Source organism: Nakaseomyces bracarensis (genome assembly GCF_045282275.1).
Source record: "Nakaseomyces bracarensis strain CBM3 chromosome Unknown Scaff2_0, whole genome shotgun sequence".
In the NCBI taxonomy this organism is placed as follows: Eukaryota; Fungi; Ascomycota; class Saccharomycetes; order Saccharomycetales; family Saccharomycetaceae; genus Nakaseomyces; species Nakaseomyces bracarensis.
Genome location: NW_027263961.1, coordinates 430841 through 454591, shown reverse-complemented (window position 1 = coordinate 454591; position 23751 = coordinate 430841). Strand labels below are relative to the sequence as shown.

Sequence of the window (23751 nt, the reverse complement as noted above, 5' to 3'; positions counted from 1 at the left end):
AAGGAAAAAAAGAAGAACGTTTGGCAATTTAATCAAACTAATAAAGGGAAATTTCTTTCCCAAGTCAATTGGCACTATATATATATTATTTCATTTCTTTTGCTTCGTTTTACACCCTGTACCCTTGGGTTAATAAGAACTCATTTTGGTGTTTCTTCAATTACGATTTTTTTCGTGAGAGAAGGGAGTGCACTACCATTTAACCGTTCATCAGTTTGGTGTTTTCCCAACTAATAACCAAACTTATTCAACAGAGTGACAGCCCATCACGAAATGGGTATTTTCAGTAATTTTTCAGTTTGGTGGGAAGCGAAATTTTTCGCATCCGTTTTTTGCTTAGACGAATCCGCACAACATTTTTTTCGTGAATGTATTTTTAGCACAAAACCACGAAAATCAGCATAGAGGCAGCCAGTCGATATAAAATTAAAAATAGCACTTACGTTTCCCAAAATAGAGCAGACGGTTGTTGATTGCTGATAACACAATGTCAATGAGCTTTAATGAATAAAAATAGAACTTTGTAAGGGGTTCTTGGAGGAAGAAACTGAGTGCGAAGAGGGAGAAACAAAAAAAAAAAAAAAAGAAAGAAGGGAAAACGATATTAATAAATTATTTCTTTAAGTATCTACAATTACATACGTTGTCTATCAGCAGTTCTAGGTTTAGCACGGATGATGTTATCCACTCTTAGTAGGACTTCGGCAGCTTCTGAGGCAGAAGAGACTACTGCTCTCTTCAATTTGTAACTTTCTACTATTCCGAGTTCTCTCATGTCGGCGATTGTACCGTTGTCTAGGTCAAGACCTGAGGTGGAGATACCGTTGTATATGGAAGATCTTAGTTTTGAGACCAGTTCACTACTGTCAAAACCAGCATTATCAGCCAGGATGGTAGGCAGTTGTCTTAGAGCTCTTGCGAAAGCCTCCACAGCTATGGATTTCTTACCGTCTACGTTCTGTGCTAGGGTATCTACTGCCTTAGACATGACCATCTCCGCACAACCACCACCTAGAACGGTCTTAGTTTCCTTCGTGGTTTGTGAAAGGACAGACAGGGCATCATGTAGAGATCTCTCGGCCTCGTCTAGCACTTGGTCAGTGGCACCTCTCAGGACGATGGTACAAGCCTCACCGGCTTTACAGCCGCTAAACTTCAAGAATGTCTCTTCACCGATCATGATTTCTTCAATTAGATCACATTCACCTAGTTTACATTTTTCTGGTTCATCAAACGTGGACACAACTTCACCGCCAGTTACTAGTGCTAGTCTTTCAACACCTTCGAAGTCAGCATGTTCTATAGAGTTAATGTTCATGTCTGTGAATAGTTGTTCTGGGTAGTCGTAGATTAGTTGTCTGTTGATAAATGTGTTGATACCAAACTTGGAAATCTTATTAATCTTGCTCTTCATCTTCTCACGTTCAGCCTTTTCTAATTGAGCCAATTTAGAAGTAGAATCAACCTTGAATTTGGTTCCGAAAATCTTTACTTTATCCGTATCTAAAGCAGTGTTGGCTATTAGAATTTTGGCATTTTCAATTCTCTTAGGTTGGTTGTTACCGAATTTCTTCTGTAATATGAAACCAGAGTCCAAGAAAGAATCTGATAACTTACCACCCAGGATCTTGATGATTTGGATATGCTCTAAGTTGGTGGAGCCCTTAAGTCTCAGAATAGCATCGGTCGACATATTAGCAAAGTAGTCCTTATCCTGCGATAAAATCTTAGAAGAAAGTGTGGTTTTAGCAATATGCACAAGGTCATTACGGAATTTCTCTACGTCACCTGAATTGTCTACAGCAGCAGCTTCCAATGCCTTCAAAGCCGCGCCAGATGCTAGACGGAACCCCTCGATAATCGTCTGTGGGTGAATCCTGGCTTGCTCAATCAACTTCTCGGCCTCTCTTAGTAGTTCTGCACTTAGAACAGTTACACTAGTGGTACCATCACCAACCTCATCATCTTGAACTTTACTGATGTTAACAAGCACTTTCGCAGCGGGGTTGTCCAATGGAATAGATTTTAAGATAGTAGCACCATCATTGGTAACTAGGGCTTGCTCACTAGATGCACTTTGCAACAACTTGTCCATACCCTTTGGACCCAACGTACTCTTAACCAAATCACCAACCGCGATGGCACCGACAAACGCCGACAAACGAGCATTCTCAGCACGCTCTTCAGTAACTTGATCCCCAAAGATATTAACACTCATACTTCTAATTCCTTTTCACAGCCTGGTAGTCTACCTTTACTATCCAATTGATAGAACAATGACAGTTGATATATATATTTGCATACATCAAATACTATTAAAAAACTCAATCTCACCTTACCGGGTGCTTTCTTCCCACACAAAATTTTTTTCCAGCACCAAGACCCCATCGCCACCACGTGATATTATCGTATAATATGTTCTACAGTCACATGCAATTACCGTATATTGTGTTTAACCACGTGTATTAACGTATATTCGTATATACCATGTGGTATTTTCCGTATTTAATTACCGATGGGGTCATCTGCTTTAAACAATTTTCACCCTCACTCAATAAAAAATCACACTATTAGTAATAAAATGGACATTTGTAATGCCCAACTCAGAGACATCGAAACTAATCGAAGTTATAAGTAGTTGTTTAGTATATTGGCACATAGCAAGTAGTAATTATCAAGTTTTGCTAGCAGAGGAGTACCATAACGCTAGGATTTTGTTTAGCAAGTGAAAGAAGTATAGATCAATACTACATCTATAATTCAACTTTACGCCACCTTTTATTTTAATACAAAAGGCCTTTCGATTAGAACAGGATAACAAATTCCGTTATTCTCATTTTAACAAAGATCACAACTCCATAAAGGTAACTGAGAGTATACTGAAAACCAAGGATGACTGAGGTAGAGGCTAATAATAAGGTTATTAAGGATGAGGATGATGAGGAGCAAGTTGTTCATAAGGCTAGAAGAGTGTTTCCCCAGATGCAAGAATCTTTCTTCTCAGATGATGATGAATCAGCAGCTACGGATGATAATGAAGACATAGATGCAGATGCCGACTATGATCTGAATGAGGACGATAGATTGACTAAAGATATGACTACTGGTGTTGATGAGCCTCAGGAGAAGACTATGAGTACAGTACCACTAACGAACAAACCTAGAGGAAGAAAGAAAGGTGCTGCCGCCGCCGCCGCTGCCGCAAATTCAGGTAATAAGAGTAAAATAGGTACTACTGGGTATGACCAAATGAAAGATAAGGACCTGATGAGAGATGCAAATAATGATATACCGGCTGACTTCGTTCCAGATACTGTTTCAAGTATGTTTAGGTCTCATGATTTCAGTTATCTGAAGTTAAGGCCAGATCATGCTTCTAGACCTATTTGGATTTCACCAAGCGATGGTAGAATCATCCTGGAAAGTTTCTCTCCATTGGCAGAACAGGCACAAGATTTCCTAGTTACTATTGCTGAACCTATTAGTAGACCTTCACACATCCATGAATACAAGATTACAGCTTATTCCCTATATGCAGCAGTGTCAGTTGGTTTAGAAACTGACGATATAATATCAGTGTTGGATAGATTATCAAAAGTTCCTGTGGCGCAGTCTATAATTAATTTCATCAAAGGTGCCACTATTTCTTATGGTAAAGTTAAACTAGTTATTAAACACAACAGATATTTCGTGGAAACAACTCAAGCAGATATATTACAAATGTTACTAAGGGATGCCATTATAGGCCCACTACGTATAGATGGTGAATCTTCACAACAGCAGCAGCAACAAAAGAACGGGCTGAACGGGAACGCAGTGGATCAAAATAAAATCAATCCGAATGACGTTGAGGCAATGTTTTCAGCAGTGGTTGGCGAAGGTGGTGAAGAAGATGAAGAAAATGAAGACGATATAGATGCAGTACACGCTTTTGAAATATCTAACGAGTCAGTTGAAATTGTCAAGAAAAGATGTCAAGAGATTGACTATCCTGTTTTAGAAGAATACGATTTCAGAAACGATCATAGAAACCCAGATTTGGACATTGACCTAAAACCCTCTACACAAATTAGACCATACCAAGAAAAATCTTTGAGTAAAATGTTTGGTAATGGTCGTGCCAGAAGTGGTATTATTGTGTTACCTTGTGGTGCTGGTAAAACTCTTGTTGGTATCACAGCTGCATGTACCATTAAAAAATCCGTTATTGTATTGTGTACTTCTTCGGTGTCAGTCATGCAGTGGAGACAACAGTTCTTGCAATGGTGTACACTGCAGCCAGAAAACTGTGCTGTCTTTACCTCAGATAACAAGGAAATGTTTCAAACAGAGGCCGGTCTTGTCGTTTCGACTTATTCCATGGTTGCTAATACAAGAAATAGGTCTCATGACTCTCAAAAAGTTATGGATTTCTTAACTGGTAGAGAATGGGGTTTTATTATTCTTGATGAAGTTCACGTCGTTCCTGCAGCTATGTTCCGTAGAGTTGTTTCTGCAATTGCGGCCCACGCAAAGTTAGGTTTGACTGCCACTTTAGTTAGAGAAGATGACAAGATTAGTGATTTAAACTTTTTGATCGGTCCTAAACTATACGAAGCCAATTGGATGGAATTGTCCCAGAAGGGTCATATCGCTAATGTTCAATGTGCAGAGGTGTGGTGTCCAATGACAGCAGAATTTTACCAAGAATACTTGAGAGAAAATGCCAGAAAGAGGATGTTGTTATATATTATGAATCCGACCAAGTTTCAAGCTTGCCAATTCTTAATTCAATACCATGAGAGAAGAGGTGATAAAATTATTGTATTCTCTGACAACGTTTATGCCCTTCAGGAATATGCTCTTAAATTAGGTAAGCCATTTATTTTTGGTTCTACACCTCAGCAAGAGCGTATGAATATCTTACAAAATTTCCAATATAATGACCAAATCAATACAATCTTCTTATCTAAGGTTGGTGATACTTCAATTGATTTACCAGAAGCAACTTGCCTAATTCAGATATCTTCTCACTATGGTTCTCGTCGTCAGGAAGCTCAAAGATTAGGTAGAATTTTAAGAGCGAAGAGACGTAATGATGAGGGTTTCAATGCATTTTTCTACTCATTAGTGTCAAAGGATACCCAAGAAATGTACTATTCTACAAAAAGGCAGGCCTTTTTAGTGGACCAAGGTTATGCGTTCAAAGTTATTACACATTTGCACGGAATGGAGAATTTACCAAACTTAGCTTATGCCTCTGCAAGAGAGCGTAGGGAGTTGTTGCAGGAAGTCCTTTTGAAGAACGAAGAGGCTGCTGGTATTGAGATTGGTGATGATGCTGATAACTCGATTGGTCGTGGCGGAAAGTTATACAAGAAATCTAAGGCCATGAGAGGTGAAGGTTCATTAGCTGGTCTAGCAGGTGGTGAAGATATGGCTTATATGGAATATAGTACAAAGGCTAAGGATCTGAAGGACCATCATCCACTGATCCGTAAAATGTACTATAAGAACCTAAAAAGGTAACGAACGGACTGTAATAACTCTTCGGATTTTATATAGAGCAATATGGTATATAGACAATATTTAAAGCATTTATCACAATAGACATAAAAAAATTCTATTGTTGGAGAATTTGGTCTAAGATGCTTAAGGAGTACTATATATGAATGCAGGAGAGATATGTTAATTCGCTAAATATTTATCTAAAGAATATTATTTTTTAAAGTTACAACGCTAAAACATCATATCTCAAGTTCTTCCAGTTCTTTGATTATCACTTCATTTAACCTGCTTGTTGAATCCTTCACAGATGATCTAAGTTCATTTGCTTCTTCTATTAGTTTCTTAATCTTCTTTGAAAGTTCATTTTTTACAGCATCATTTTTATCTATTAAATCTCTCTTATCTTCTTCTAATTGTTTTACTTGATTTTCTGCCTCAGCTAATTTCGATTCCAAATTTTTATTTCCATCCAGAATTTGTCGTTCAAGTTTCTCGATTTCAAGATTTTGAGACAAGATATGAGTTCTATTTTCTTGTTTTACATTTTTTAGGTCGGTGTTCATTTTCGATAACATCACTTCTAGATTATCATTCGATTTACTCTTTACATTAATTTCTTCACTAATCGTTTGTATTATTGATTCTAAGTTTCCATTTTCAACCTTCATGTCTTCTATTCTTGAAATTATCTGCTCATTTAGCAGTGATAATTTAAGTTTATAGTTATCCTTCATTGACGACATGTCGGGGAATAGCTGGTTAATGGTTAATGGGCTTTGGGTGTTGGGAACAGAAATATGTTCAGGAAGATGAATTTTTAATTCCTCAGTATTCGTTCTGTGATTTAGGGCACTCCTTAAGGATGCAAAATCCAATAATATTTCATTATATTGACGTATACTATCTTGGAAAGTATGATATATTTTCTCTGTTTCAATTTTTTTACTCTTTACTTGACTCACTAATTCATCAGCCGCTTCTGCAATTTCACTAAGTTCCTTGGTCAAGCTGGTTTTCTCATTATTTTTTTCTTCGATCTGTTCCACAGAAAGTCCTTTACTTTGAAGACTTTGCTCTAAAGTGAGAATTTCATCGTTTATGGTCTTTATGGAGGTCCTTTTCTCATTCAATTCTTCCTCAATATTTTCCAATTTAGTTGGCCACTCCTCGCTTTTAGACTTCATGGTATCTATATACTCCTGGAATTTCCCAACATCTCCATTTAAGGCTAATGACTTTTCTCTAGCTATCTTCAACTCCTCAATCCTCTTCTTAGTAGTTTCAAAAAGTTTAAATGAGCTTTCATTTTGAATTTGTATGTTATCGATATCTAGCTTTATAACATGTAAAAATCTATCGAATCCATGTTCAAGTTCAGACATATGTTCTGAATAGTCATCTTTCAGGCTTAGGAACGTTTTATAGGACTCAGTAATGTAGTCGATAAAGAGTCTCTCCACCATGAGTTCATATTTTTCAAGTCGCACATCTTGGTCTTCAATATTTTCGACTGGTTTACTTAAAGTTGTAACTTCTTCGGTTTGTTGATTTAACAGATTTTGATCTAGTTTAGCCAAGCATTTATCCAGTTTGGTGTTAATTATAACGAGCCAATGAATCATTCCAAGAAATTTAGGCCAACCAGAACCACCGACAGCAGATATCTGTGATTTATTAATTGTCTCAAGATATGGATATTGTAAAATTTTTAGTACTTGGTATACTTCATACTCGATAGATTTGGTAAATACGTAACCAGGGTCTAACCTACTATAGAGCCATTTGAAGATGACAACAAACGATTTTTGAGTAGGCTGTTTCAATGTTTTAAGAGAGATGGGAAAATTCATTTCAATGTCAAATTTGTTCTGCGTAAGATAGTCAAATATCTCCTGTTGAATAGCGCTTTGAAAATTCCTGTCTCTTAGTGGTCGAGGATCTCTTGCGCTGGTATATTGTTGGGAGGGGGCGACGTGTCTATTCTGTGTTGAAGAGGCAATATCTCTCTCTATAGCCGGTAAACTCGCTCTTAAATTGCTTGGAAGCTCAGAGTGTGACATTTTACCACGAGAAGTGCCACTAGGGAGAACACCAGATGCCCCAGTAACCGTCGACCTCATGTACCTTTTTGTGTTTTTGCTTATATTCCCATTATTTGGAACGGCTTGTTTCGTTATACTATTCATGATCATGTCACTAAGACCATTACTAGCACTATTTCGTCTCTTTTGTATGTTCTGAGACAGCGGATGCTGAGGTATCTGCGACGTAAATTGGTGTGGATTCAACCGACTCAAAACAGAGTTCTCCTCACCACGCTCATCATGCATCTGCCTAAATATTTCTTTATCTTATGTGTAATTGCAAGCGCTCAAGTGGTTAATTAAAGCATATACAATACTCAAATCACGATCTAATACACTTTCTAGTCAATAAAACCCTATTGCATGTGTTGGTCCCTTCCCATCATTTTTGTGTGTGATCTTGCGTAAACAAACGGAACACGAAATTTTTTTTTTAAAAGACAAATAGAAGAATCACGTGATACTTCTGATTTTTTTGAAAAATGGAATAGTCGTGTGATTTACGTATATTATGATGTGAAATTTTTCAGTTTGTGCGATTTGAAATTTTGCGATGAGCATAGCTCATCGCATACACACTATTGAATAATCTGTGAAGTAATATAAAGGTAATGTTCTAGTTTTAGTTTTCATCATTTGTTTCAATTGACTTCTTTGACACAGGGGCTAAAGTAGTTGCTTCAAAAATAAAACCATGTCTACTGATTCTATATTGCCTGTTACGGTACTGGCAAAACAACTGCCTGATGCTACTGGCCATGAGTTCCAGAATATATTGAAATTACTACGATCTCAGAAGTACGTCGATGAGAAGTTGTTGAAGACTGATTTGGCTCTCTTAGTGACCAAGATTCAGAAACTTCTCAATTCTCATGCAAGTTATGATATCTGGAAAGGTGCACATGCTGCTACGGTAATCTGTGCGTATAACCCATTGGTGTTGATGATCCATGGTGGGAAACTCTTAGATATTGTGTACCAGAAGTTTGAAACTAAGGTCAGTCAAAGGTCGACTAACTCTTTGGATGCGCAAGGCCATGTTGTTCTGAAATCATTGTTGGATTGTCTTTCAATTATTATGGATTTGATGAGAAATAAACCAAGTTTATCTAGAGAGTCCTTGGTTCCAAAACTAAAAGCAGTGATCCCTACCTTGATAAACTTGTCTCAATATGAGCCAGCTAGCACGTTGCCAATAATTAGAACACTGATGTTCAAACATACAACCACTTTTAAACCCTTTGTTAATAAGCTGAGGTCTGTTTTAGTTCACCAATTGACTAAAAATTTCGATTCTTTCAACAAGGATACGCAGAGATTGATTTGTGACAGTTATGCATACTTGCACCTTGCGAAAGCGCAGACCACGAAACAAGTTGATGAACATTCAGCTCATCACAAGACCTTCCAAGATGAAAACTGGGTCAAGGGTTTGATATCAATCTTGGCTGAATTCAAGCCCCTAGTAGAACTATGTGGTGAAATTTTGGATTTTAGCCAAGAGGTTGAAATTAATAATCTTCTTTCAAGGCTACCTGAATTCTCTGATATCGAAGGCCACAACTCCATTTTCCCTACTTTAAGTTTGGACATGAATGAAGCGACCACTTTGTTTGCTATACCTCAAAGGCTAGCTGTTCTGTCATCTCTGTTAACCAGTTTCATTTCACTTCCAACAAGCTATACCATTAGAATCCCTATGGATAGATTGAATATACTATGCGAAGTTTTACTGAGTATGACTCCAAAACTAGTTCCAATGAAACGTGAATTACGTCGTGATAATGAGCTTACAGTAACAATACAAATTATGCTGTCTCGTGTTCAGTTCATTGGTGTTCAACTGTACGATAGTATGACTAAGCAATTCGGTAGGCTTTGTCTAACTTACTCCAGAGATATTTTATATTCCTTAAGCTTGTTCATTCCTTTTAAGCCTAAAACCACTAACATTGACTATAAGAGGTGTGTGGAGTTGAAGCATGATTTCATTGTTATATATCAAATTATTCAAGAACTAATGAAAGGTATGGGCCATCAGTATCATGATGTTAATATTCTATTACAACTAGTTGATATCGGATTATATTTAACTGAAGATAACTCTTTAATTGAAAACGTTTTCCAAAGTCAAAGGGAGAACAACAGTCAACAAGCTGGTGGTGTTAAGACCAAATCTAAAAAGGACACCAAAAAGGGAACTCTTTCTGATCTGTTTGTTAACAGTTCTCAATTCACGTTATCCTGTGATGAGTCAACCTACAACGTCATAAATGTATTTTTGACTAATCTAGTTGCCAATCAAAAACTACCAACATCGCAAATGACAAAAATAACAAAATATGCTATTACTAGCTCAGTATACTATAAACAGTCCACCGGTACCATTCCAACTACCTTTACTGATCTATTGAGAACCTTAGTTATCCAACCTGGTAATGAAAGAATTTCAATTTTGCCTATGGCAGTAACGCTATTGAAGGATACCGCTGATAATGTTTTTGACATGTTGTGCCACCCGAGATTACCAATGAGCATCATCCATCATGCTGAGATGAAAAATGAGGTAACAGATGAAATTGAAGAAGAAATAGAGGACATCAGCAACGAAGAGTCCCATAATACTGAACATGGAAAGCAAAGTGAGAGCGAGGTTATTGCATCAATTACTAATGTGCCTGTATTAGTTGAAAATGAGTCGGCTCCAACAGTGCAATATGATAATGATGTTTCAGCAGTCGTTGACCAGAAGAGAGAATATGACAACGATGGTGAAGAAGAAGTACATATTAAGAAGATTAAAATCCAAGAAGGTGACAACACTGTTAGCATTAAAGTAACTGAAACAAAGATTGAGGCTCCGCAATCAGAACCTGTACATGTTCATATTAATGATAATAAAAACACTGAAGATGATGATGATGAAGATTCTGAATTCGAAATTCCTGCTATTGAATTATCTGATGATGACGATGAATGAATCGTAGGCATATAACTTACTTAAAAAAATCGGACATTACTCTTTTGATATATAGAAGCTATCTCTGTAACATATAAACCTAGAATTGAATAGTTAAAAAAAAAAATTATATCATAAGAATTTATCATTAAAGTGATCTATACCAGAGAAGCCAAAGTTTCAGCACATTGGTCTTTGGTACCTGGAGAGACAGGATGAGGACCACTCAAGTATTGGGCAAACAAGTATTTACCAATTAGAGGTTGATTCACTTTACCCAATTCAGTGATAGTATCCTTTCTTCTGTTATAATAAGAGAATTGCAAGGAGCCATCGCTAAGCAGTTCCATTAGGAAGTCATCATCTTTTGGAACGGCACCCTTGATGTTAATAGCTTCTTCAACTTCCTTGATACCATCAGCAAGAGTATTTTCATTCTTTGCCGCATCTGGGTGCATTTGGACGTTCTTTACAATCCCGTCTTTCAAAAGTTTGGCAGATGCATTTTTAATTGGGGTCAGTTTAGCAACCAGTCTGATATTGCTGTCTAATAGGTTATCAATCACAATTCTGGACTTTTCTGGGTCATCTAGGGCAACTCTAACATTTTCGGCATGCGACTTAGTTGGGTCCAAATCAATGAAATTCTTGGCCAAAAAGTTAGAGTCTAAAACCTCAGCAACTTTCTTCTTATCTTGCCTAGCTATGTAGATACCTAGAGCATATGCTTTGAAAGTGAGGATAGATACTGACCTGATACCGGAACCTAGGAGATCGTACTTCGTGGAAACAGGGTAGGTCGGACTGGATAACACAACTGGGAAGGGAGTAACTGAATCATCAACGTGTACTGTCTTGCCATCATTTTCATGTTGATCCATGTCTTTGGTATAATAGTAAGTACCAGCAATTATTGCAGCACTAACAAAACCGGAGACGGTCCACGAATTGGACACCTTCTGGCTCTTAGCTTGTGGAGCAGTTGATTGAAGTCTTCTGCCAATGAAGCTCACAGGTTTAACCCTGATGGCAGCACTGCCTCTCAATAGAGGCCTTCTAACTATAGTTCTTAGCATTTTAGTTTTTGTTTATCTATTGATAGTTTCTATTATTTATTCTTATTATGATCTCCTTACAGAATAGAAGGTAAAAGGAATTGTTGAAAGGAAAATAAATCTTTATTCCGTGAACGATCCACTTTAAATAAGTGACAGTACAGGTGAAGACAAAAAAACCTAACAGCAGTTCTGAAAGAGAGAACTTATCAAAACTGGAGTTAGAGATTCATCTATTAGATTCTTCACCACTAATTTCTGTTAATTTCCAAATTGTATCCTTTTCCTTTAGGGACAATTAGCTCGAGGATTACGCTCAGTCGATGTCTAAGAGCTTCCCATTGTTCAAACTATGCTAAATGGGCTCTTCTTTCTTTTTTGAGTCGGCACGACAAGCCCAGAAAAACCTGTAGTCAAGGACAGAAAACACCGTACAGGATTTATAAAAAAAATGTCCTTGATGTCAACCCAATTTCCAGAATAGGCCGCTTAGTAATCATGACATATTTTTCAATTTGCGGAATGTTCGTTTAGATTTTGTAATTAAATTGACGTTTGAACAATGGAAGAAGTAATATGCATTTGTTCATCGTTTAAGTTATCTTATTTTGGCAGTCCAAGTATTGGTACAGGGTAGTGAGCGACTCTCTGGTAAAAAGAGTGTCAAAAGGTAAAGAGAATATAAAGATTTCTTTTTTGCGATTGACAATGTATTCAAGTATGGGTAATACCCTTACTTTCCAAATCGAGAGCTTCACGCAAACTTAGATCCGTGTTGGGTCTTGAATTAGCAACTTGGTCTAGCGCTTCATCAGTTTTAGCCACGATAATGTCACATTCTTTTTTTGCCTCGTCATCTGTATTTAAAATAAATATTAAATAAAATGAAGCAATTGCATAGTATTTAATTGTATAAGGTTTTCAGTTAGTATATTCTTCTGCAAATGATAACATTCAAAAATTAAAATTAAAAATAAGAGAAAATTAAAAATCAAACATACATTTCCGATCAAGGGCTGCTTTGATCTTCGCTTTGAGAGCAGATCTCTCTTCCTCTGTAAGACTCATTAGCTATTATAATTTGTTGTTCTATATAATAGTTACTAGTACCTCTAATGAATTTATAGTTTCAGTCGATGTATCTTTTTATAATACGTTTGCTTTTTTCTCTTCTACACAGAATTACAGCCAACTTCTAAAGGCGTTCGTGGTGAATGATTTCATAAAGTACTTATCTTCACATGTTATACCAGTTTTATATCTCATTAGTAAATAATTCAAACATTTATAGATAGTGAATCCGAGTTATTTAGCTGTTCTGAAAGTTTGATGTATCACTATGTAAGCATTATTTATGATGTCTTGCTTTGGTTAACTGATACGATCGGAGAACAAAACGTTAAAATAAGAAAAAACTGAGCTTTCTTTGTAAATATGTAAAAATCTTCGATTCATTAATATTGATAATGTCTATAAAATGATTTTGAAAAAAAGGGCAATAGAATATTTAAATAACTAAAACAAGCAATTGAGTAACGCATTTTAATTTGATTCAATAGTTAAGTCGACTATTTTGGATTCTAGCGATAACAAGATGCTCGAAGAAGAACCATTAGATAGTAGGTGACAACTAGATAGTTCGTTACCAACCTTTTCATCCAGGGTTAATTTTTTTGTATCAATTGGGTTCCATTTCTTACTATTTTTCACGTACTGAAAGAAACTCAACTCAACCTCAGATTCATTTTGGATATTGGCTAGAACTAGATATTTACCCGTTATATCAAAGTCCCATTTCTTACCTTCAATATCAACAGTTTCTGCAGCAATGTCCTTTTGGGGTTTTCTCAAATCATAGGTTAGTAAGCTACTATGGTCAACTTCAACAATTAAGAAGAAACCGTTAGAACAAAATTTAACATCTGTAATCTTATCACCTTGGGGAATTTCACTTCCAATATTAAATACTATAGGTTTTTCTTCTGGTTGGCTGAGATTGAATATTTCTATCGCTGTTTCATTTCCGAGGGCTAGGAGTACACCATCTTTGTGTAGATGTGCTATAGAGTACCTAACTATGGATTCTTCCTCGATCCTCTTTATTCTAACGTCTTGTTTCCCATCCAAGCTCAAGTAACCAATATCACCGTAGTTATCTACCCACAGACAGTGATCTGCTTTTACCGACTCATGAGAGTAAAGATAGATAATCTCACGTCCATCAGGTATCTCTAACTGTGAAACTTCCATTTTGTTTGTGTCCGCATTGTAAACTCCGATTTTGTTTCCTAACAGTTTCATTATAATACATTTTTCTGGACCTGGGACAGCGAGCTCAATTTTGTTTTCTGCTTGCAGTAAGGAACTCACGTCTTCAGAGGTCTTCTCTCCCGAACCATCAATAATATCAACAGTTGCATTTTTGTATAGTGCCATCGACTTCAGCCTATCAGCTTTCAACAGGGAAGTGAAAACTACATCTGATAGTTGTTCTGGAGACCGATTCTCAATCGTCGCTAGCTTAATATCCTTTACCCTTTTTATATTACTCTGTTTAAGCAACGGTTTTGTCTCTTGCAAGTACTCAATTGAGCTCTTGAGAAGATCATCGGAGAAATTTGAATCCACGACAGCCAAAGCAGCTGAGACCTTTCTTTTCTTCCATTCTTGCTCTTCTTGTTCTTCATCATCCGACACAGGAGCCGCGGAGACCAGCTGTTGCACCACTTGGTCTAGCTCCTTCTGCAACCTCTTCTGCTCACTAGCCGCCCTCAATGCCACTTTCTTAGCCGCATCACGCTCGTACAGCGCCGTCGACAGCTTCTTCATCAACGTGTCCACGTTCTTCCTCAGCTCGAAGTTCTCCAGCATCACAGCGTCCCACTCGTTCTGCAGCGTGGAGAGCAGACTCGGTATGCTATAGTTCGTGCTCAGCGTGGCACTGTTGCCAGCGTTCACCAGGTTAAGCGACTCACTAACGTCCACGGGTATCAATTGCTCCAGGGTCACCGGTTTCCCGTTCACAGGGTCCCTTCCGTGCTTCCTCACATACTCCTCCACCAACGTCTTCTCAAACACACACCGAGACACAGGAGACAGCACAGGAACTCTCGGCACTTTACCACTAATACCACAGTACATAATGTTTCTTTTTCACCCCACCTTGATCCCTAATGCTTATGTCAAAGAGACAGAGAGACAGATAGTTGATATAAAAGCTTGAAACCACCAAAAACTTTTCCCAATATATCACCCACTCACACATCCCTTTGTACGTAACTGCACACCACTCCCACGTACAAGTAGATCTCCATTTTTTCTGCTCCGTGACACATCACTTAGCACGGGATTCGTATACGAAAGAGATCAAAAACAGAAAAAGTGGGGTGGGTGGGTGGTTTTGGCGGTGGGACGACTAAAAAAAAGGAAGGCCGAAATAAGAAAAAATAACAAAAGAAGGGGAGGGGGTAACAAGACACCGTAGCAATTGATGCCTTTTTTTTTGCAAGCAATGGAAGCCGTAGAAGCCGTAGAAGCCGAAGCATAGAAGCCAAAGCATAGAAGCCCTTTTAGAAGCATAGAAGCAGAAGCAGAGAATCAAGGGTCCCCTTGCCTTAGCCTTAATTTAAAAATGTTCCGGAGTGAAATACCCGTACAGCCCGAGGGGTAGTCATTGTTTATTAGCTTCTGTATTAATAGAAAGCGTAAAAAAAAGAATGGTGCGGCGGTTTCAGTGGGCTGCACGAAAAATCTTCAGCCAAAATAAGTGGGATTTCATAAAAAAAAGAAAGAAATAAGCAAAAAGGTAAACAAAGGAACCACTGGCTAAGAAAGTGTCGGAGACCTGAGATTGACTGGCAATAAACAAATATAATCCCAACATACAGCCAATTTGTATTCTTAAAAGAAAGGATGGGAAAAATACTTCATTAAAGACTTGGAACTCTATTGCAGACTGTAACATTACAGACTTAGAACTGTATTACATAGAATAGAGAAATATAAGCTTGAAAAGCTATAAGTTGAAAGTAAAAAAAGCTACAAAAAGCTTCATAAACATATAAACAACATAAGGAAACACACAACAAATAAACACATAAAACTAGAAGATGCTGCGGAGTAATATTCTGCTCCTCAGCTTGCTAGCTGTTGTTCAAGCTGGTCAATTGTTCTGTTCTACCCAGAATAGTGGTTCTGGGTCTCCTCTGTCGGATATATATCAGAGTAGTGGACTATGTTCACAGCATTGTAATGGGTACCAGTTTGCCATTTTGCAAGGGAAGGACTGCTGGTGTTCAAACAATGGGCCGTCGTTCAGTGTGGATATCAGCGAGTGTGATATGGGGTGTCCCGGTTATGACTTGGAGAGCTGTGGTGGCTCTAGTTCCTTTGGGTATGTATACCTAGGCAGCAAGTCTCCAGACTCTGTTATACCAGCAAAACAAAATAGCCAACAAAGTGAAGCTAGCACTGGTGCTACTACAACAAACAAACCTACAACTTCAAAACCAACCACTTCTAGGACTACGTTAGCTCCTACCACCATCACACCATCGAGTTCAAGTACAAGTAGTTCAAGTTCAAGCACAACCACATCAAGTTCACAGTCAAGCTCTACTTCGAGCTCAAGTTCAAGTTCAAGTTCAAGTTCTAGCTCTAGCTCTAGTTCCAGCTCTAGTTCCAGCTCTAGTTCTAGTTCCAGTTCTAGCTCTAGCTCTAGCTCTAGCACAAGCTCTTCTCCAGTTTCAACAGTGACGAATGGTGCAGCTGAAACCACATCTGAAAGTATTATATTATCCACCTCAATGGTGGTTTCTGTGAAGACGGTGACGTCCACCCACAACTCATCAATTCTCACCAATGTGACGTCAATTATCTCTTCCAACGTGATAGCAACACAAGTGTTCACCACAATATACTCAACTGTATCAGTTCCAGTCACTGCGACCCCATCTGCCACTGCAGAAAATATGGCGACGGGAATTGATCAATCGAATAAGAATAATTCGAATAAGAACCGTTCCTCAGGGTACTGGCATTCCCCTGGTAAAGTGGCAGGGACGTTCGTTGTAGTTGGTATCGTTGTGGCAGCCATCATAGCTTTTATTGTATGGTACTTTTTGTTAAAGCCTAGGTGGGAACAGAAGAAGTTCGAAAAGGATTACAACAATGCCGTTGGATTAGCACCTTCAACTCCACAAAATATTCCTCGTACGGATAGTGGACATAGCAGGATTTATTCTACTCCAATTTTCAACACACATCATTCTAATAGTGAAGACGATTCATCTACCGGCTCAAATGGCGTGTATAATAGCGAAAAGAAATACGATGATCCAAATATAAGAACCACCAAACGTCCGAACCAACATGACGTTTTTGCTGATGACGCATATTCTGATATGTCTGGTGCAATCCCTGTAATGGTCGATCAAAGGCTGGATCCTAACCAAATGATGTCACAGATTGAACAGAGTCCCTCAAATGTGTCACTATCAGATGATGTGGATTACTCGAGGAAGGTTCTCCGTGTCATTAACGAATTATAAACCCGCCTTTACTATACCATTTTCAATTCAAAAACTGTAATAAATTAATATTAAAAAAAAAATGAAGGATTTTTCAGCCATTAATAAGTCTTTTTTTATTCAAACACCTTTTTTAGAAGGTTTCTACTAACGTTCAAACTATGGAGAATTGTTATTTCCCTCCTTTTATACACTTATCGTTCTTCCCTCTATTTTTTATTTTTATTTTTGATGCTATCATTTTAAGATTATTTTTCCATCAAAATGCCTGTCCTATTATTCTTTTTTTCAGTCTAGTCAACTCTCGTTATTAAGCAAAACACATGACTTTTTATTACTTTGTTAATTTTATTATGTCCCCGGTGGCCTCTATTATTCTCGTATCATATTTTTTTCTCGCAATATGGCTATTGTGTCTCATTTCTTATATGCATCTCATAAAAGACATTTTGTTTCAACATCATTTTCATCATAATATTATTCTAATACTATAAACATTTTACCATGCATTTATTATGATATAACCCCCCCTGCATCCTTTCCAAGACGCAAAATATTGCCATCTTTCTATTAATTTATATTTGTTGAAGAAGAACAACTGGACTAGAACCCCCAAACCTTCTTACGCCGACAAACCTTATACTTTTATATTATTCTTAAGATAGATCCTACTACATTATTATATATCTTTTATATTTCCTAACCTCTTTAAAATACAAATACTATTTAATCATAAATTAATAAACCCAAGATTAATTAATTAATATCAGATAGTACTTCTACCGTAGTTGTCACCCCTTACTACGGAAGTTTCTAAGGGAAACTACCTAAAAAGAAATGACATTTTGAAAAATTGAAAAAATAATTAAATTGAAAAAAAATGCGATGAGCTAGCTATTAGCTGTGTAGTAAATATAGCTATATTTCTTATAGCATTGTCATTTTTATATGATTATTATAAGCTTAAAAGGGAATTGTCTTATTTTTTGAACTCGATGTCGACGGAAGAATTGGAGACTTTGGGATACAATGATAGTGATTCATCCGTAGACAGTTCTTCCTCGGATGAATCTACTGAACCAATTAGGAAACGAAAAGTTTTAGAGGATGAATATGAGAGTGACGATGAGGATACAAGCAATGATACTAGGTTAGATAATGAACTTCCTAAGAATACCGGTGATTTTGCTCCCACTATTGGTGTAAATACACTTTCAAAGCATGATTCCGTAACTGTTTTACTTAGAGGTAAGGAAAGAATACTTATCTCCGGTTTATTTAGTGTCAGGATTATCAAAGGAGGAATAGTTTACAATGGAAGTCATTATAATGCAAGCAAGGAAACCTTCAATTTCTGGCACCCTCTCTCACATGCGATTCCAGAGATTAAAAGTTCGTTTTACGCAGGGTTCGAAGAAGAGAGAACAATACAACACTTCGATTCCAACTTATCAGCAAACGAATATAATAATTATGACACCGTTCTACAAATTACCAACTCATACTCGAGAAAATTACTCAATGCGGAGCAGTTGTTTTCAAATATCAAGAATCTATGGGTACCGAGGGATTCGTTTCTGAAAAAGTCTACAAACAATGACTATAGTTTTGATATAATAACACCTGAAAATAATGCAGAAATTTCAATACTGAGATATACCAAACAATGGACTGATTGTATTCAAAAACTAGACTTTAATCAAAAAAATGCCTCTTATGATGTTAGGGTTTTAATCTTAGGAGGGAAAAATAGCGGGAAATCAACATTTATAAGAACATTAACAGAAAAGATACTATACTCTTCACTGAATACAAAATTTAATGAGGACAAAGAAATGATCTATTTAGATTTGGATCCTGGTCAACCAGAATATTCATTCCCCGACTGTATATCGATGAACCGACTTTCTTCCCGATATAGGAATTTTGGACAACATTTTGGACAAGTGAAATTTGAAACTATTAAGCAATTGTACATTGGGTCATCCTCCCCACAAGATTTCCCATCTCATTACCTGGATAGCGTACAAAGCCTAATAGCCTCATTTGATGATGAAATGTTTGCAGGCACATCGTGCGTGAACTTGCCTGGTTGGGTTAAGGGGTTTGGATTAAATATCCTGCAAAAAGTCCTGGAATTTTATAAACCAACGGATATTGTATATCTGGAATCCAGAGCAACTCTTCAACACTTCCCAGAGATAAAAATTCCCGCATCTTTTACAAGCTCAATGAATGTAAATTATTCGCCTAGAATTCATAGAATACCCGCTGGATTTGCTGGCACAAACAATGATAATATACTGAAGTATCGTTTTGTTGCCTCAGACTTTAGAATCTATCGATTACTTTGTCTACTTCACCGAAAATTAGGTGCCACAACGAGCTGGGATTATGATTTCAATCCACTAATCAAATATAGCCCATATAAGTTATCATTTGGGCATAACGGTATTCGTGGAATAAAACTAAGCCATGAGTTTAGTTCCCTGAACGGTGAAAATATATTAAAAGCGATAGAAGGGACTATTATTGGAATGTACCATGTTCCCGATGACCTATCACTCGACTCTATCAGTGATTTCAAATTAGCAAACTTGGATAGTATTCGTATGTCATCTTTAGATTTCAAAACATTAGGTTTAGTGCATTCTGTTAACATACCCGAGAGATACATAAACATTTACATCCCAATTGACTCATTAAATGAATTAAAAGCTACAAATAGAAGCATTATCATTGCACGAATGAACACTGAAACGCCATTCTGTGAGTTATACCCTGCTCCTAAAATCTTGAAATTAGAGTCTACAAGTCCATTTGTAACCTTCGATAGAAGAAAGAAATACGAGCATGTCTGGAAGGTTCGAAGGAACGTTAAACGTAAAGGTCATCATATATAAATTCCATATAATGGAAACTTTCTATTAAAAGTTTATTACTATCTATTTTACATAGACAGTGCATTTTTTAATTAATTATTAAGCTGAACCTACCAATTCAACTTCATCGTTCCAGCCCATTTTTTTATTTAAACGGTCGTACTTCTGCCTATCTTTATCACTAACAGAAGGTTTGATTTTCTTTAAAGCCATTTTGAAGTCATCCAATGTTACAATAACTTCTTCATTGGAAACACCTACACTCAAGTCTTCAAATTCTTTATCTAGGTTATTATCTAAAACAGATTGTATTTCCTCAGTTTTGAAGAAATTCCTTTTCAATGCTAAAACTGAGCTCTCCCGTACCAAAGCAGCCAAATCTGCACCAGAAAAGTTTCTACAACGTTCATCGCCAATTATTTCTTCAAGATTCACATCTTTGGCTAATGGTGTCCCATTGGATTTGGTTAGCGTCTTTATGATATCTAATTTTTCACGTTCATTCGGAAGTTCAATGAAAAGAGTTTTATCTAATCTACCAGGTCTTAGCATAGCTGGATCTATCATATCCGGTCTATTTGTAGCGCCTACCACAAAGATACCATGTCTATCATTTAGACCATCCAGTTCAGTTAATAGGGTATTGACAACTCTTGAAGAAGATTCTGACATTGATGTATCTCTTCTAGGTACCAATGCATCTAATTCATCAAAGAATATAACACATGGAACTGACGCTCTTGCTCTTGTAAACACCTGTCTAATGGCACGTTCAGATTCACCAACATATTTGTTTAATAATTCTGGACCTTTAATAGAGATAAAGTTCGCCCTAGATTCATTGGCTACAGCTTTAGCCAATAATGTTTTACCACACCCTGGGGGCCCCCATAATAGCACTCCACCAGGGGCACTAATACCAACTTTTTCATACAATTCTGGTCTCTTAATCGGTTGAACGATAGCCATGTTCAATTCAACCCTAACCTTTTGTAATGCACCAACATTAGACCATGTGACATCAGGAACTGTTGCGAAACCTTCTCTCTTTGCAGTGGGTTGAATTGTAGGAAGTGCTTTCAAGAAGTCCTCATATTTAATAGTTAATTGACTCAATTGTTCTTCGTTTAACGGATTTGGATAATTATGAATAAATTGCTGAATTATAGAAAGTGGGAGTGGATCAATCATGTTTGCTGTATTTTTTAGATTAACTTCGGAATTATTCTCTTCCCTCTCAGACTCTTTAACGGTTTCTTTATTGTCGTCAATGTCCATTTTCTCATCTTGTGTATTAGATCCTGGTATTATGGAAGAGTAAGTTTCAAAAATTCTTTTAATGGCGCATGTACCTGCTGCTGTGGTCAACGCCTTCAAATCTGCACCCACAAATCCAGGAGTTAGCTTGGCTAATTTTTGGAAATCAATAGATCCATCAATTTTAAGCCTATCAGACATTTTCTTGAGAATATGCAATCTTGAAATCTCATTAGGAACATTTAAACAAATTTCCCTATCAAATCTACCCGCCCTTCTTAAAGCTGCATCTAAAGAATCAGGTCTGTTAGTGGCACCAATTACGATGACAGGTTTACCATTCGTATTGCTCAATGTCAGTTCATCCATAGATGTAAGCAGCTGAGCTACAATTCTTCTTTCCATCTCCCTTTGAGCACCACCATCACGTTTTGGTGTAATGGCATCAATTTCATCAAAGAACATCAAGCAAGGAGCCAGTGATTTGGCTTCATCAAACAATTCTCTAATCTTTTTCTCACTTTCACCTGACATACCGCTGACCACAGATGGCGCAGAAATTGAAATGAAGGGTACTTGTAGTTCACCAGCCAGAGCATTAGCGATAGATGTTTTACCACAACCTGGAGGTCCATGAAGAAGCACACCTCTGGGAGGCTCCACACCAGTTGATAAGTAGATTTCCGGATGGAGTATAGGTAGACCAATTAGCTCCATAAGTTGTGCAATTACATCATCCATACCACCTAGAGACTTAAGTGTAGCTGTAGGCGGTGTTCTGTCTTCTTTTACCTTCTGACGTTTGGCCTTTTGAGTAGGTTCCTTAGACCTTTTTCTTGATTTAGTTTCTGTCTCTGTTTCGTTATTAGTTTCGTTATCAGTATTTTCAGACTTGTTAGCCCATTGGCTAGTAATGCTCTTATTCATATCGTTATTTTCCGGTGCAAGCATTAGGTTCTTCTCAGCAAGAGCCACAGTGTCTACAGGAGTAGCAACCTCGGATTCTTCAGTATAACCAGGCAAATCTTGTAATTCTTCATGTTCATCTTCAACTACACCTTTCAAAACCTTTTCGATAGTCTTTTGCAGCGGAACTTTCTTAACTCTTTGCATGGAGAGGTCTTTCGATAGAACATAGGTGAATATTTCACCTACATCAAGATCCTTGGCAAAGAAAGTAGTGGTCATCAAATCCATTTCTTCCTCTGGAATAGGCTCACCACCATTATTATTTCTAAGCTCCCGTTGTTTCTCAAGAGATTTCTCCTCTAGAAGTCTGTATATTAAATCCGTTAACTTATTTTCCAATGAGTTAGTCAGAGACCCATTTTTCTTCGACCTAGGTTTAGCCATAATATATGATTTTTTCAGCTTATTATTATCTCTAAAAAAAAATTTATTATTTTTATTTTATTTTTTTAGAGAACAAATATCAGATATTAAATAAATACTAACAACAAACATATACAGATATTAAAATGGGGTTAATATTGATAAGACCAGGGCATCGCAATATGAGCTCATCGCAGAGCTCATCGCAAGTTTTCATTCTGCCAAAATTTTTTTTTTCACTTTCTTGCGATGAGGTCACTAAATACGTTCACCCACTGTCTTTAATATTACAACCCACACGACATCAATTGACGTTATTCTACATCCAATTTATTGTCAATTGCCCTTCATAAGTAATCGTTACGTTGTCTTTCTTATTTACTGGGAAAGGGATCAATTTGGGGCAGTACTATAATATGGAATGTCGAAAAATGGGCTTACTATAACTACAAAGAATGCTATTATAAATAGTCAATATACGTTTATCAAAAACAAAGAGCCATATAGACTGACTAGAGCGGCTTCGAGATCACTAGATGATGCTGAATTCCTTCGGGCGACATTTAGACGATTCATGAGGCTGCGGCCATTTGTTTCTAACCGAGCTATGGTGAGAGAGACTTACACGGACTATGTCCATTATAAATATCGAGATGAGAAATATATTCTTAAGAGGAGCTTAGTTCTCGATGAGCATAAGCCAATTGATGCCACTGAAGATTTTAGTCGGATAGAGATACTCAATACGTTGGATTTCGTATTCAAGGCTTCATGTTTTATACCGGAGGGCCCCTCTGTAAAATATCAGAGTGCTAGAGACAACACAATGTGTAGACAAATCTTAAAAAATATATTAACTGCTGAGTATGAGAAAGGTAAGAACATTCGAAAACTACCCATTTCTCCACAGTACACATTTAGGAAAAAACTTGAGCATCTTAAGTACAGTAATGATTATATCGAAGAAACAATGGGGAAAATAAATGAAAAAGGTAAACTCAAAGCAGATTCAATGATAAAACAATACCTTTACGGAGAGTTTGACAGAAATTTGATCCTTTTGAATGAATTAATTAAAACACGCTTATAACTCTGCGTTTACGGTAATACCATATTTATGGTTTTTAGGCTCCTAAGCCTAATTTCCTCTATTCAAGTACGCATATA

At 37.1% G+C, this 23751-nt stretch overlaps 10 protein-coding genes across 10 annotated transcripts; 5 read left to right on the top strand and 5 right to left on the bottom strand.

Annotated features, from left to right (window-relative positions):
* Positions 1 to 634: 634 nt before the first annotated feature.
* CCT2 (chaperonin-containing T-complex subunit CCT2) lies at positions 635 to 2218 on the bottom strand (the record flags this gene model as incomplete). Its single annotated transcript, XM_071050492.1, has 1 exon — positions 635 to 2218. The coding sequence occupies one exon, from the start codon at positions 2216 to 2218 to the stop codon at positions 635 to 637; it is 1584 nt and encodes a 527-aa protein (XP_070908738.1).
* A 674-nt stretch (positions 2219 to 2892) lies between these two features.
* SSL2 (TFIIH/NER complex ATPase/helicase subunit SSL2) lies at positions 2893 to 5508 on the top strand (the record flags this gene model as incomplete). Its single annotated transcript, XM_071050491.1, has 1 exon — positions 2893 to 5508. One exon carries the CDS (start codon positions 2893 to 2895, stop codon positions 5506 to 5508), a length of 2616 nt encoding a protein of 871 aa, XP_070908737.1.
* A 218-nt stretch (positions 5509 to 5726) lies between these two features.
* NDC80 (kinetochore-associated Ndc80 complex subunit NDC80) lies at positions 5727 to 7817 on the bottom strand (the record flags this gene model as incomplete). The annotated part of the gene is made up of 1 exon (XM_071050490.1): positions 5727 to 7817. One exon carries the CDS (start codon positions 7815 to 7817, stop codon positions 5727 to 5729), a length of 2091 nt encoding a protein of 696 aa, XP_070908736.1.
* Positions 7818 to 8265: 448 nt separating this feature from the next.
* On the top strand, positions 8266 to 10551 carry RIX1 (Rix1p; the record flags this gene model as incomplete). Its single annotated transcript, XM_071050489.1, has 1 exon — positions 8266 to 10551. One exon carries the CDS (start codon positions 8266 to 8268, stop codon positions 10549 to 10551), a length of 2286 nt encoding a protein of 761 aa, XP_070908735.1.
* A 137-nt stretch (positions 10552 to 10688) lies between these two features.
* On the bottom strand, positions 10689 to 11606 carry RNJ42_00318 (chalcone isomerase domain-containing protein; the record flags this gene model as incomplete). Its single annotated transcript, XM_071050488.1, has 1 exon — positions 10689 to 11606. The coding sequence occupies one exon, from the start codon at positions 11604 to 11606 to the stop codon at positions 10689 to 10691; it is 918 nt and encodes a 305-aa protein (XP_070908734.1).
* A 1521-nt stretch (positions 11607 to 13127) lies between these two features.
* On the bottom strand, positions 13128 to 14726 carry PRP19 (E3 ubiquitin-protein ligase PRP19; the record flags this gene model as incomplete). The annotated part of the gene is made up of 1 exon (XM_071050487.1): positions 13128 to 14726. The coding sequence occupies one exon, from the start codon at positions 14724 to 14726 to the stop codon at positions 13128 to 13130; it is 1599 nt and encodes a 532-aa protein (XP_070908733.1).
* A 968-nt stretch (positions 14727 to 15694) lies between these two features.
* WSC4 (Wsc4p) lies at positions 15695 to 17134 on the top strand (the record flags this gene model as incomplete). Its single annotated transcript, XM_071050486.1, has 1 exon — positions 15695 to 17134. The coding sequence occupies one exon, from the start codon at positions 15695 to 15697 to the stop codon at positions 17132 to 17134; it is 1440 nt and encodes a 479-aa protein (XP_070908732.1).
* A 974-nt stretch (positions 17135 to 18108) lies between these two features.
* GRC3 (polynucleotide 5'-hydroxyl-kinase) lies at positions 18109 to 20016 on the top strand (the record flags this gene model as incomplete). Its single annotated transcript, XM_071050485.1, has 1 exon — positions 18109 to 20016. The coding sequence occupies one exon, from the start codon at positions 18109 to 18111 to the stop codon at positions 20014 to 20016; it is 1908 nt and encodes a 635-aa protein (XP_070908731.1).
* A 78-nt stretch (positions 20017 to 20094) lies between these two features.
* Positions 20095 to 22605, bottom strand: RIX7 (putative AAA family ATPase RIX7; the record flags this gene model as incomplete). Its single annotated transcript, XM_071050484.1, has 1 exon — positions 20095 to 22605. One exon carries the CDS (start codon positions 22603 to 22605, stop codon positions 20095 to 20097), a length of 2511 nt encoding a protein of 836 aa, XP_070908730.1.
* A 400-nt stretch (positions 22606 to 23005) lies between these two features.
* Positions 23006 to 23674, top strand: IRC19 (Irc19p; the record flags this gene model as incomplete). The annotated part of the gene is made up of 1 exon (XM_071050483.1): positions 23006 to 23674. The coding sequence occupies one exon, from the start codon at positions 23006 to 23008 to the stop codon at positions 23672 to 23674; it is 669 nt and encodes a 222-aa protein (XP_070908729.1).
* Positions 23675 to 23751: the final 77 nt, after the last annotated feature.